At 43.4% G+C, this 12533-nt stretch overlaps 1 protein-coding gene and 1 non-coding gene across 2 annotated transcripts; both read left to right on the forward strand.

The window, feature by feature from the left end:
* Positions 1–1280: 1280 nt before the first annotated feature.
* On the forward strand, positions 1281–11457 carry kpna4 (karyopherin alpha 4 (importin alpha 3)). The gene is made up of 17 exons (XM_043258834.1): positions 1281–1477; positions 2442–2486; positions 2584–2673; positions 2789–2818; positions 4185–4237; positions 4372–4467; positions 4553–4638; positions 5634–5720; positions 6014–6183; positions 6616–6660; positions 6730–6861; positions 7456–7584; positions 8384–8488; positions 8878–8949; positions 9020–9182; positions 9326–9420; positions 9575–11457. The coding sequence occupies exons 1-17, from the start codon at positions 1397–1399 to the stop codon at positions 9671–9673; spliced, it is 1578 nt and encodes a 525-aa protein (XP_043114769.1). The 5' UTR covers positions 1281–1396; the 3' UTR covers positions 9674–11457.
* LOC122359598 lies at positions 7995–8309 on the forward strand. The gene has a single exon (XR_006252723.1).
* Positions 11458–12533: the final 1076 nt, after the last annotated feature.

Genomic DNA, 12533 nt, shown 5'->3' on the forward strand with positions numbered 1-12533 from the left:
GTGTGTGTGAGTGAGTGAGTCTGTGTGTGTGTGTGTGTGTGTGTGTGTGTGTGAGAGTGAGTGTGTGAGTCTGTTTGTGTGTGTGTGTGTGTGTGTGTGTGAGTCTGTGTGTGTGTGAGAGTGAGTGTGTGTGTGTGTGTGTGAGAGAGTGAGTCTATGTGTGAGAGTGTGATGTGTGTGAGAGTGTGTGTGTGTGTGAGAGTAAGTCTGTGTGTGTGTGTGAGTGTGTGTGTGTGTGTGAGAGTGAGTGTGTGTGTGTGTGTGAGTGAGTGTGTGTGTGTGAGAGAGTGAGTGAGTGTGTGTGTGTGTGTGTGTGTGTGTGAGAGAGTGAGTGTGTGTGTGTGTGTGTGTGTGTGTGTGTGTTAATAGAGGTAGAATACAGATTGCTAGTCAGGGGATCAAATAAAGTGTTTTTCCTGAAGATAAGTTATTATTTCACACCATAAGTACCTATTGTTTGTCTCGTCACACTGATCTGCTGTGTTCCTGTGAGAAGCGTCTCCCTGAGTGCCGCTAACCCAAGTTTCGTGTTTTCCAGAGGCTGGAAGTGAGCCGGGGTTAACGGAGGAGGACTCTGGGCCTGATCTCATGACGGCTCACGACGGGCGGATGATGACCTCAAGAGATCACACACAACATCATCAGCAGCCCATTCATCTCATGCTTCAGAGCTGAACTGGAGTACAGGCGATGGACAGGCGCTGGAGATACAGATGAACACAAGTACTGTAGATTAAGTTTGTGGAGACGGACTCTGAGACTGGCTTTATAAAGCAAGAGCTGAAAGTTCAAAAAAAGTTTAGAAACGATTCCCCTAGTTTCACAGACGAGGCCTATTTCCAGACTCAAATGTAAAACTGGTCTTAAAGTACATCGGTGCCTTTGTTTTGTTTCTTTTACGAATACGACAAATAAACTAAATAAACTATGGCCTAGTCCTGGTTTAGTCTAAACCCTCGGTGAAACCAGTTTTCAGTTTGAAGAAGTTGTTTTACTACAGTCTATTAGAAAACACAACAGATAGATATATGGATTGATAAATAAAATATATAAAGTATATGTCTTATATGAATTTTCTGTCGGTGTAACTCTATGGGATTTTTAAATCTAAAAAAAGTCCCTTCGAAGTGTTTGGTAAAGCCCTAGGAGGAGCATAGAGTTGCTCTACTAATGAATAAATAAATAAATAAACGCGTTTAAATCGCATTTCATCAAGCAGACATGATATAACGCGAGGTTCACTCCCTGCGAGGCGGCGCCGCTCCACCGGCAATCCCAGCATACACCGCGCCTCATTAGCATAAAACATTCCGCTATCTACAAGAGCCGAGCGAACACATTCAGCTCCGGAGAACTACAAACACATCTTAAATACATATAATATCAGCACAGAGACATGAGCGCAAACATGAGCGACAGCGAGAAACTGGACAAGCAGCGGCTGAAGAACTTCAAGAATAAAGGGCGCGATCTGGAGGTAAAGCCGCTGTGACGTCGAGCGGATTTACCGCCGCTTCTCGTGTAACAGTCAGATTAAACGATATCTGGCGCCGAAATCGCGCCGGCCGCGAAATGTGTTCGGATTCAGGCGTTTAAACGAGGATAGATGGGGCGGATCGGTCAAACGCGTGGTGGGAAGGTGTTAGCCGCGCGGCTAGCTGGCCGTGTGAGCCGTTAGCATCGAGCTAACGCACGTCGCAGCTCTCCATTAAAGTGTGTATTTATTAACCGTCGTCGCAGCGAGCGCCGGGAAACGCTCGGCTCTGTCGTGGTTTGTGCTTCTGGACTCGCTTTGCGTGGTTCTCGAGCCCGAGTGCTCGCGGTGGCCGTCACGCGAGCGTTAGCGTGAGCTTCGTGCTGGCCTGCTCTACAACAACATCCTCCGGTCGCCTTTCTGCGTCGCGTTCGCGCGAAGGTGTCTCGCCCGGGCGCGTTGTTGAGAGTCCGCGTCGTTTCTGGGGTCGGTGGGGTGATCGTGGATGTTAGCGGCGAGCTAGCTTTAACTGCGTCGCGTTTACACGAAACGGCGCCCTAGATACATCCACACACTGCGACTGAACGTGTAAGTCAATAATTAAGAGTATCGACCGACTTTCTGATGGATTCGGGTTAAGCAGAATAATCCTAAGTGTGTTTATGTTTTAAAGGGGTCGTATTATCCAGGTGTTCCTCCTTATCGTTTCCAGCTCAACTCGGGAGTTATATTATAAACGCATGCTGCATTTTGATGGGTGTATTATTTCTGCTGATGTAAATGAATGCTGTAAGGTCTGCAAACTGTTATCAATTAAAATGCTTCGTTGCATAATGTCTGCATAATGTAGGTTGGGTGGGTCACCTATAGACCTACACACAGATTTGGGCGAGTGGAAGTTTCACCCCGGGGTGTGTGAGAGATTCGGTGGTGATCTTTAATGATCTTTCTGGTTTCTCCTTCACAGACTATGAGGAGACAGCGGACGGAAGTGGTGGTGGAGCTCAGAAAGGTAAGCTCTGCTCACACCGGTAAAGAACGAGCTTCGTAAGGGATCGGGTAACTGGGGTTCACCCAAACGCTTGCTAATACCTGGTGCGTTCCTGCAGAATAAGAGAGACGAGCACCTGCTGAAGCGGAGGAACGTGCCTCACGAGGACATCTGTGACGACTCCGATGCAGATGGAGACTTCAGAACCGTAAGAACGTCTCTTTTTGATCTGATCATAACTTGGTGTGTGTGGAGTGCTTGAGCAAGTGAGTTGTTTTCTGTGTTTACTCTAATAATTTTGTTCTCTTTTTTTTTTATAATAGCAAAACACTTCTCTTGAAGCAATAGTGCAGGTAAGTTGTTTAAATAAAATGTGAAGTGATTAATCTCATGAAAACACGTTCAGCTCTCTTATAATCAAATAACACTACAATCTTTCCGTCACACTCATGTAATTTTAGAGTCTTTTGTTTTAACGTTGATCATTATGTAAACTCTAACAGTTTAAGAAGTGTCTTCTGTGCACCAAGACTGCATGCATTTGATCAAAAATAATATTGTGAAATATTATAGCAATTTAAAATGGCTGTCCCCTATGAGTTTTAAAAGTAGTTTATTTCTGTGATCAACGCTACGTTTTCAGCATCATTACGTCTGTCTTTGTGTCGTGATTCATTCTGAAATCAGTTTATGAAACTATTTTATCTCTAAATACCCAGTTAATTTTTTGATGTAACTGGACATGTGTAAGTGCGTCTACTTGTTAAAGTCACATTTAAATCTGACTTCTCCCAAAACTGCACTAAGTTGAAGGTGTGGGTGTGTTTTGACACACACCTTCGATCTGTGGCGTCTCTGTATGTTCAGTACGGTTATCAAGGCAATTGCTGAATTCTCTTATTGTTTCATCTTAAATGATGATAACATGCAATGCTTTGAGCTGGGATATAATTGGAATTGAAGATCAGAATAGTTTTTTCGGTGATGATCTGAGAACGCACACACTGTTTATAGGACCTAAGTGAGACGCTCACAGCGTTCAATACACCGATGCAGAATCAATCCGGAATAAATGTATATTTTAAGAGTGCGCTAAGTCCTTTGGAATAACTTGAGCAGCAGATGGCGCTCTACTCTAGTATTTATCTGCCCATTAAGTGTTTGGTCAGTCATGTAATATTACGGTTTATATTAAACACACTGTAACACCCCTGTAGTGTGCTTCGGGAATCTTATGAACGATGGTTTTAGATTCAAGTGTTTAAGGACTTCTCGATTATCGTCCCAGCCCTACTTTCCCTAAATGCAGAGCGCTTGAAATCCCCAAATTGCGATCGCAGTGGTTTCAGAATAATTTACTACTTTTCTTTTTTTATTAAAACAAGCGTGAGTTATACGACATGCTGGGAGCTCGCCTCTTCACCGAGCGTTCACTTAACGTTTGTGTGAAATGCAGTCCGGTGGTTTTTAATGGCCTAATAACTACTGATTTAAAGTTAAGGGCACGAATATGTAAATATATGTAATATGTATAGAATTGTTTTTGCCAAAAATCTACTATGACTACTAGCGCAGTTAGTGATTTTAGAAAAGGATGTAAGGACCCTGTGAATGCTTTAGACCTAGCATGATATGGAGGTTTCATGAGACTCACCCGAGTGGTTTTTGTCTTGATGAGATGTCTGTCTGTAATGAGCTGTCTGCTCACTGTGTTTGTAGAATGCGACCAGCGATAACCAGGGCATTCAGCTGAGCGCCGTTCAGGCCGCCAGGTGAGTAACCGCTCATGTTCTTCGTGATGTTTGGTGATGGCAGTGGAGTGTTTTGTAAGAGTTTCCTCTGACTGCTGGTGTGTGTTGCTGTAGTATGCGACATCCTGTTGAGTATTGTTGGCCTCATCTTGCAGGAAGCTGCTGTCGAGTGACCGCAACCCTCCCATAGACGACCTGATCAAGTCTGGTATTCTGCCCATCCTGGTGCACTGCCTGGACAGAGACGACAAGTACGACCTGGCTGAGTCACATAGGGGTTTTTTTCTTCTTCTTTTTTTTCCACATTTTTCTCATGGTAATGTTTCTTTTCTCTAGCCCTTCTCTGCAGTTTGAGGCGGCCTGGGCTTTGACCAACATCGCATCGGGCACATCTGAGCAGACCCAGGCCGTGGTGCAGTCCAGTACGTACACCAGATGCTTTCAGAGTCCTAGTTCAAGTGTTCTTAGCGTTTGTTTGGTTTAATACTGCTTTCACTACTCGAGCTTTCACTCTGATTTAAACCAAACCAGGCCACTCGTTTAAAGTACTTTGAGTTTGTGTTGTTTTTATTTAACCAAAGGTTCGAGGTTTCAAAATGTAGTTTATAAAACTAAATGAGACTGGATATTTATATAGAAGCCCTTTTGAGTCTGTTTGCTGTAAATGCAGTAGTACACACACACTCTGTATGTGCTGTGATTATAACACACACTAGATTCACTTTCATTGTCATGTAACTTCCATTTACTTTTGTCAAGACTTTTCAGAAATGGTTTCTGCATCTGTTATTAAACCATTACTTTAAGTACATAAAAATGTCTTGTACACACACCAGGTTGAATTTTCTTTAATGCTAAGATCACACACAGTAGCAGTTGTTTTCATAGGAGACTTTAAGGTTTATTAGATCAGTCTGGTTCCCACTGGTTTGGTCCTCACACTGCGAAAAAGAAAAAATATGTACGTGTGTGTTATTGTACTTTATTTTTCACGGTGGTACTGAGTACTAAAAATGTTTAAGTACAGTAAAGTAAATTAATTCTCAGCTTTTTCAAACCCAAAATTAGCAGGCTTTTATTTTGGCAAGTTGCCAGCAAGTAAGTGCTGTCAGTTTTAAAGCTGTAGAGTGCCACTTAAGGAGTCTCTCAGTTTTTGCTCTAAAACCAGCAGTTCCTAGCTGAGATTTAATGTGAATCTTGTACAGCATTTCAGTTAGTTTAAACCGTTGGCTGTTCACAAGAAGCTGTCAGCAATGTTGTTTGCAAGTTAGCGGTCTGATCTTACCCAGCGTGTTGGTTGGGTAATTTATGCATTTAACCTGGCTGGAATTTAAAGAAACGACTTAAATATCTACACTTGACCAAAACCAGTGATGTTTGCTTGCGTGTCTCATTGTTCTCCCGTGTGCTCGTGTAGATGCGGTTCCTCTGTTCTTGCGGCTGCTGCATTCTCCCCACCAGAACGTGTGTGAGCAGGCGGTTTGGGCTTTAGGGAACATCATCGGTGAGTGATTCTGCTCTGTGTCATGAGCTGATGAGAGTTGACACGAGTCAATCGTTCGTTGTCAAAGATCCGGTGTTTTGAGTTTCTGATGCTAGGTCATTGCCAGCAGCTGCGCTCCTCATCCCGATCGGTTCAGCACACACACACACACACACACACACACACAGAGAGAGAGTGCACACTGGATATCAAGGGCTTTGTTTGACGGCAAGCCCTGTGCTCGTGTTCGGTCTGGTCATCGGAGGCTGATGGGATAGGTGTGCTCTGTCCGAGTGATCGCTGTGCTGTTACAGGTGATGGTCCTCAGTGCAGAGATTACGTCATCAGTCTGGGGGTGGTTAAGCCGCTTCTGTCCTTCATCAGCCCCTCCATACCCATCACCTTCCTCCGCAACGTTACCTGGGTCATGGTCAACCTGTGCCGCCACAAGGACCCGCCCCCGCCCATGGAGACCATCCAGGAGGTACGAGTCCGAACAACTCATTTATAAATATCATAATGAGGTCTGAGTTTAACCATACGTGAAATAGGAAAAATATACAAGTAGATGGGAGTGAACTTCAACTTGAGCACCATGTTTTGTCAAGTGTAAGTCAAACTTGGCCGTGTTTACATACGAGGAAAAAACTGCAAAAGCCACCCACCCCCAGTAGGTGGTTTCTCGTGACTCTTCATGAATGGGTCGTTGTATTATTCACTTAAGGGTCATTCAGAAACACTAGTTCATTTACGAGTCAACTCTGGTTGCACTCATGCATTTAATTTATGTCTGTGGTTACGTACAGAACGTTTTTTGCTTTGCTCAGTTGTGATTGTGTGGATGTTCTCCTCTCATCGGGCGCTAGGTGCGAGTGGTTCTGTTTGCTCACGGTGATGGTCTTGTCTTTCTCTACAGATTCTCCCTGCGCTGTGCGTGCTCATTCACCACACTGACGTCAATGTAAGTGCCGCTCTTTTCTGTGTCTGCATGCACCGCTCGGGGGGGCAGCTTTAACTCTGTTCTGTGCAGATCCTGGTGGACACGGTTTGGGCTCTGTCCTATCTCACTGACGCTGGCAACGAGCAGATCCAGATGGTCATTGATTCGGGGATCGTACCTTACCTCGTCCCCTTACTCAGCCACCAGGAGGTCAAAGTTCAGGTACGGAAGAGCATGTTGTGTCCGTGTCACTTTTTGTGCGCTAAATGGTAAACATGTTGTAATGTAAAAAAAATTGTATTAAATATGTGAGCCTGGGCTGTGAAACAAGTCATAAGGGTCAATTTTCTGAAATTAAGATTTATACATCATATGAGAGCTGAATACATAAGCTTTCCACTCAAGCCTGGTTTGTTAGGACAGGGTATTATTGGGCTAAGCTACAACTATATGAAAATCTGGAATCTCAGGGTGCAAAAAAAATCTAAATATTGAATAAATTTGTATTTAAAATGGTCTAAATGAAGTCCTTAGCAATGGTATTTATGGTAAAAAAAAACTTAAACATCATAAATGTTTAATGAAGTTTTAATGTAATATCCTTATGATTTTTGGCATTATCATTTTGCCTCATACAATGTATTGATGCTTATTGGTACAAATGTACATGTGCTGCTAAATGGCTTTGTGTCCAAAGCTTACATAACGTGTTTGCCCTTTTTTTTTTTTTATTGTATTTCTGATACTCATTTGTTTTTAAACGTACTACTAAACGTGATGAGTATCCTCTGTAATGGTTTGTTGTGCTGGATGCAGACGGCGGCCCTGCGAGCGGTGGGGAATATTGTGACGGGCACAGATGAACAGACTCAGGTGGTGCTCAACTGTGACGCTCTGGGGCACTTCCCAGCTCTCCTCACACACCCCAAAGAGAAGATCAACAAGGTAACAAGTGCCTGTGTGAACCTCACCGCATGCTCGGCTCACATTTCACCCCTCACTCTCAATCTTTTGACTAAACTTAAAGATACAGTGTGTAATATTGAAAAGGGTCTTTTCACAAATGTAATATACACAACTTTGTTTTCAGAGGTGTATAAAGACCTTGCATAATGAGCTTTTTGTTTATTTTGTGGACTTATAAATAGTTAATTTTGATACGGTTATATCATATTGACAAATTATCGTAATATCAATTATGGCCACATCTTATAGCTTATTATGAACCGATTATTTTATTTTAAAGCTTGTTTTTAAGCTCAGTAACATCGTCTTTGAGGTATTTGTTGTTGGGGTGAAATGCAGATCTCTAGATCTCCAGAACTGAGGTCAAGGCATAAATGATGTGCTTGTGTTGGATATGATGACAGCTGAGGTGCGGCGCTGGCTGAGTGAATGCTGAACAGAAACACAATGTAATGTTTAAAATGTGTAGTTTAAGTGTTAGGTGTGTGTGTGTGTGTGTGTGTGTGTGTGTGTGGAGCTGAGGGACGGGGTGTCAGAGATCAGTGCTGATAAAGGAGTGCATCTGAGGTGGGCCGCTCGCTGTGAGGCTTCTCTGCGGTCTGACTGATGATTAGAGCCTCGCTATCACCCTCTCCCTCAGCCGCCGGCGCCGTGCTCTCAGCAGGGCCCGTGACCCGACACACACGCCCTGCGGTCTGATCCACCGCCCGCTCTCCTCACACACCCTCGTCTGCTCTGATGATGATGATGTAATGAGTCTGACGTTGTGCTCTCGCAGGAGGCCGTGTGGTTCCTGTCCAACATCACAGCAGGGAACCAGCAGCAGGTTCAGGCCGTCATCGATGCCAACCTAGTGCCCATGATTATTCTGTTGCTGGATAAGGTTGGTGACCAGAGCGCAGTTATTTATTAACAGCGGCTTGTAGAGCTCGCGTGGTGCAAAGTCAAACAGTTTTGAAACCTAAGATTTAAATATTTTTTAAACCAGCGCAGAACCAAAAAAACACACATTGCAAAGAACAAACTGTACTCATAACAGACATAGATGTAGAACGATCACTAAATACAAGTCTTGCTACATGAGTGAGTGTTCAAACCTATGTTAAGAGTTACGTATCTGACAGTTTATGGAATAAATTTAGATTTAATCATGGGAATAAAGTACTCTTTAAAATATTTAAATAGGACGCAGTTAAGTAGTAAAAATATTTTGCATTGTGAATGGTGATTGATCACTGGTGTTGACATGTGAATGCTGGCTCTGTGTTTCAGGGAGATTTCGGCACTCAGAAGGAAGCGGCGTGGGCCATCAGCAACCTGACCATCAGCGGCAGAAAGGATCAGGTGTGTATCTCCTCACACACACACACACACACACGAGAGGCAGTGTTCAGATGTTGATCTCGTCCTGCAGGTGGCGTACCTGATCCAGCAGCAGGTGATTCCTCCCTTCTGTAACCTGCTGACCGTCAAAGACGCCCAGGTGGTGCAGGTGGTTCTGGATGGGCTCAGTAATATTCTCAAGATGGCCGATGACGAAGCGGAGACCATCGCCAACCTGATCGAGGAGTGTGGAGGTGAGCAGAGAGCGTGAGGGGTGATGACAGAGCTGTGCTGAGAAACACTGCTTTACTTATTACTTAAAACTCTTGGGTGTTGTGTTTATCTCTTACTCTGGCAAGTGTTTTTAAGGATGAATGTTGATCATCTGTTTGCTCAGGCTTGGAGAAAATCGAGCAGCTCCAGAACCATGAGAATGAGGACATCTACAAACTGGCTTATGAAATAATCGATCAGTTCTTCTCATCTGATGATGTAAGTTTTTGCACGTTTGCTTTTTGACTTCAAACAATTAAAGGATTATTTTTTTTTCAAGTGATTCCCTCATGAACAGACAGACTGGTTCTTGAAGTCAAATGCAGCTCTTGATGATTATTCTTACAAGCGCTGGTGCTTTACTTTCTTTCAGATCGATGAGGACTCCAACCTGGTTCCAGAAGCCATCCAAGGAGGAACGTACAGCTTCAATTCTTCTACCAACGTGCCAGCAGAAGGCTTCCAGTTCTAGACGCGACGGGGAAATCTGGAGTTTTGTTTGTGATGCAGCACTCTGTTCAACATTAAAAAATAATTAGAGAGCGAGCGAGAGAGAGCGCGAGAGAGTGTGAGAAATATTAGATCCGTTGTGCTTGGCTGATGGGATCCAGCTGCATCTAACCCAAGAGAAATTGAGTGGAGTTCCTTCTGAAGGAAGCGTCCCGGCGGCGTTTGAGACGGCTTTGAGTGGATGCGAGCGAGTGAGAGTGAGTGGCTGACTACTACGTTTCAAAACACGACCATCTAAACCGAACGCGTGTCTTTTCAACAAAATCAAACCGAACCAATGGGAATAACGAAGACGTCTCAAGACGTGAATCATCTGAGGTAAGAACGCTCTAGGAGAACCTCACCACCAACGCCAACATCAAAGAGACTCAAACACACTTCTGAGGTGGCCTGAGGCGCGTGTGTGTGTATGAGAGAGAGAGAGAGAGAGAGTGTGTGTGTGTGAGTGGCCCCTGAGCTGAGGGGCCGTCTTCATCTGACGTGCTGGAGATCGAACCCAGCAGGCCAGAGCCCTCTCCTTCACGCCGCAGTCTAGCGGCACGTCTTTGTGCTGCGTGTGCGCAACTGAATGGACGTGTGTGTGTGTGTGTGTGTGTGTGTGTGTGTCTGACTGGAGAAACGCAAGACTGAATGTAACGAACGCAGTGAGTCGACATCGTGTGGAAGGTGACCAATTCAACGGGAAATTGTGGAATAGCCCGGAAGAGGAGGCTAAAATGAGTAATAATTCAAATAAATCACCTTCAGTGGAATGACTGGACATCAGTGATCTAAAGAAGACAATGTTGTGACTTTAATTTTCCCTTTTCTTTTTAACTATTATTTAGTGTTGATGACACTGGACTGAGTTTGGGTGTTGCGTCGAGGATGTCGTTGGGCACGTGCGTTTTGTCCCAGTGCGTTTCTTTTTTTTCTTTTTTGTTTTTTGTCTTCCCATTTCAGCTTTTATTTTCAGTGCTGGTGTAAATACATGTAATACACATTGTGCACTGTTGTACCTTTGCACAGACCCGGGCTGTTGTACATTAAGCGCTCTGCTTTCACGTTGAGTTCCCCCTCTTCTGTTCTCGGCTCCGTCTGCGGCCCGAAGGCTTCGATCATGTGGGGAGCTGTTTTATGTGTGAGAGGTTTCAGACATATCCTTTGCATGTGCTAAACTGCGGCATAGTTCTTTTTAGTGGGTTTTAGTTTTGTAAGTGTAAGCGTTTTTTTTTTCTGTTTTTTTTTCTTTTATTTTTAAAAGTACCTACTGTAATGTTTGACTTTATTTTTATTTTATTTTATTTTTTCCCCCTCCCTGCCCATTTATGCCCCTGACCGACCAGCGGTCCTCCACCATTCTGCACATCGCAGCGCTGGAGGTGTGTGAACATTTTAGCAAGACGGACAAAACTCAAACTCCTACTTGTAGTGCAAATAGAGTCCATCTTTATTTGTAGATATTCCTGTTGGGTGTGGAGGACTGTGCTGTGCCTTCGTCCTAAAGCACGTACAGGTAACGGTATGAAAGCGCTGTTTAGGTTTACCATCCTTTTTTTGTTTCTTAATTTCAGTTGACTGTAGAGCTGTCTCCGTTTCGCATAACCTCTTGATGGCTACATTGTTTTATTTCCAGCCCACCCTCCCCAACAGCATTCCTTGTTTGCAAATATGTAGTTTCAAAAGAAGAAAAAAATAGATGGTATACCTATCCTGTTGGACATAGACTACAGGCTCTGTACCTATTCAAATAAATATTCAAATGTGTCACTCTGTAAGTCACTTCTGTTGTGATCTGATCTCAAAGATTCAAAGAAGCTTCCACTCTGCTCGTCTTTTGAAGGTCAAACCTACAAAACGGATTTATACACTAGTTTTATAAAGGATCATCACCAGAAAAGGGAAATGAGATCTAGTGACCGGAGAGGGTTGTCAAATAGGCACGTTTAGGTTTAGGCTAGCAGTGTTTGATGTAGCATTGTATTAGGGCATCTTCTAGGATTTTTTTTTCTTCATTTACCCCTCCTCGGCCTAATCTTGACCTAAACTGTTCATCCAACTTCACAAATTTGCATTGCTGTTTTTAGTAGTCTGAGGGTCGCCTGCAGTGTTTTAGCTCTTAGGGTTAGTCAGGTTTAATGTGATCGGTGTTTATTAGGAACACCGGAGCTTAGTAGAGCGCTTTCATCATATATATATATATATATATATATATATGAGAGAGAGAGATCATAACTGGGTTCAAGCTAAAGTATTACAGCAAGCAAAAGTAACCTTACAATTTCTGCCATATGAGATTGCTGAAAATTAACCATTTGTTGTAGAAGTCGTAGTATTAGGTGGAAAGTACCCAGAAGACCCACTGCATCCAGCAATCCCATGAGTCCACTGGAGAGAAGTCCTATTAAAAATCAGTATTTTAAGAAAAAAAAAGCAGCTATTTAATTGGTGCTAAAACTGTTTTACTATCTTCTGGAATAATTACTTATTTGTTCACGATGCATATATTTTAATGCATATCAATTTAATAGGGCCTTTTTCCCCATACTTCCAGGTTTCTCAGCAGTGGAAGACCAGATCGTCTTTATTTTTAATTAGGCAATTTTGTTGAGGCACACAAGTATGTCACATGGGACAACAAATTTCTTCCACAAGTTTTTATATGAAATTTGAAAGCTTTTCAGCAGAGGGTTACATGGAAGTACTGTAGGTGTTCTGAAGTGAATGACTTGAGCCCTGTTCGGACAGGATTAGTGTTACCTGCTGTCATGGTAGAGGCTGTAATTTGTAAATGGATAAAATAATCCGTGAATGACCCACTGAACGCCGAGGTCCCGTTCAGA

Source organism: Puntigrus tetrazona, chromosome 15 (assembly GCF_018831695.1).
Source record: "Puntigrus tetrazona isolate hp1 chromosome 15, ASM1883169v1, whole genome shotgun sequence".
NCBI classification, from domain to species: Eukaryota; Metazoa; Chordata; class Actinopteri; order Cypriniformes; family Cyprinidae; genus Puntigrus; species Puntigrus tetrazona.

Coding starts and splice junctions, on each gene's coding strand:
- kpna4 (XM_043258834.1), top strand. CDS start 1,397: ATGAGCGCAAACATGAGCGACAGCGAGAAACTGGACAAGCAGCGGCTG. Junction 6,184..6,615: donor CCATGGAGACCATCCAGGAG/GTACGAGTCCGA, acceptor CTTTCTCTACAG/ATTCTCCCTGCGCTGTGCGT. Junction 6,862..7,455: donor ACCAGGAGGTCAAAGTTCAG/GTACGGAAGAGC, acceptor TGCTGGATGCAG/ACGGCGGCCCTGCGAGCGGT.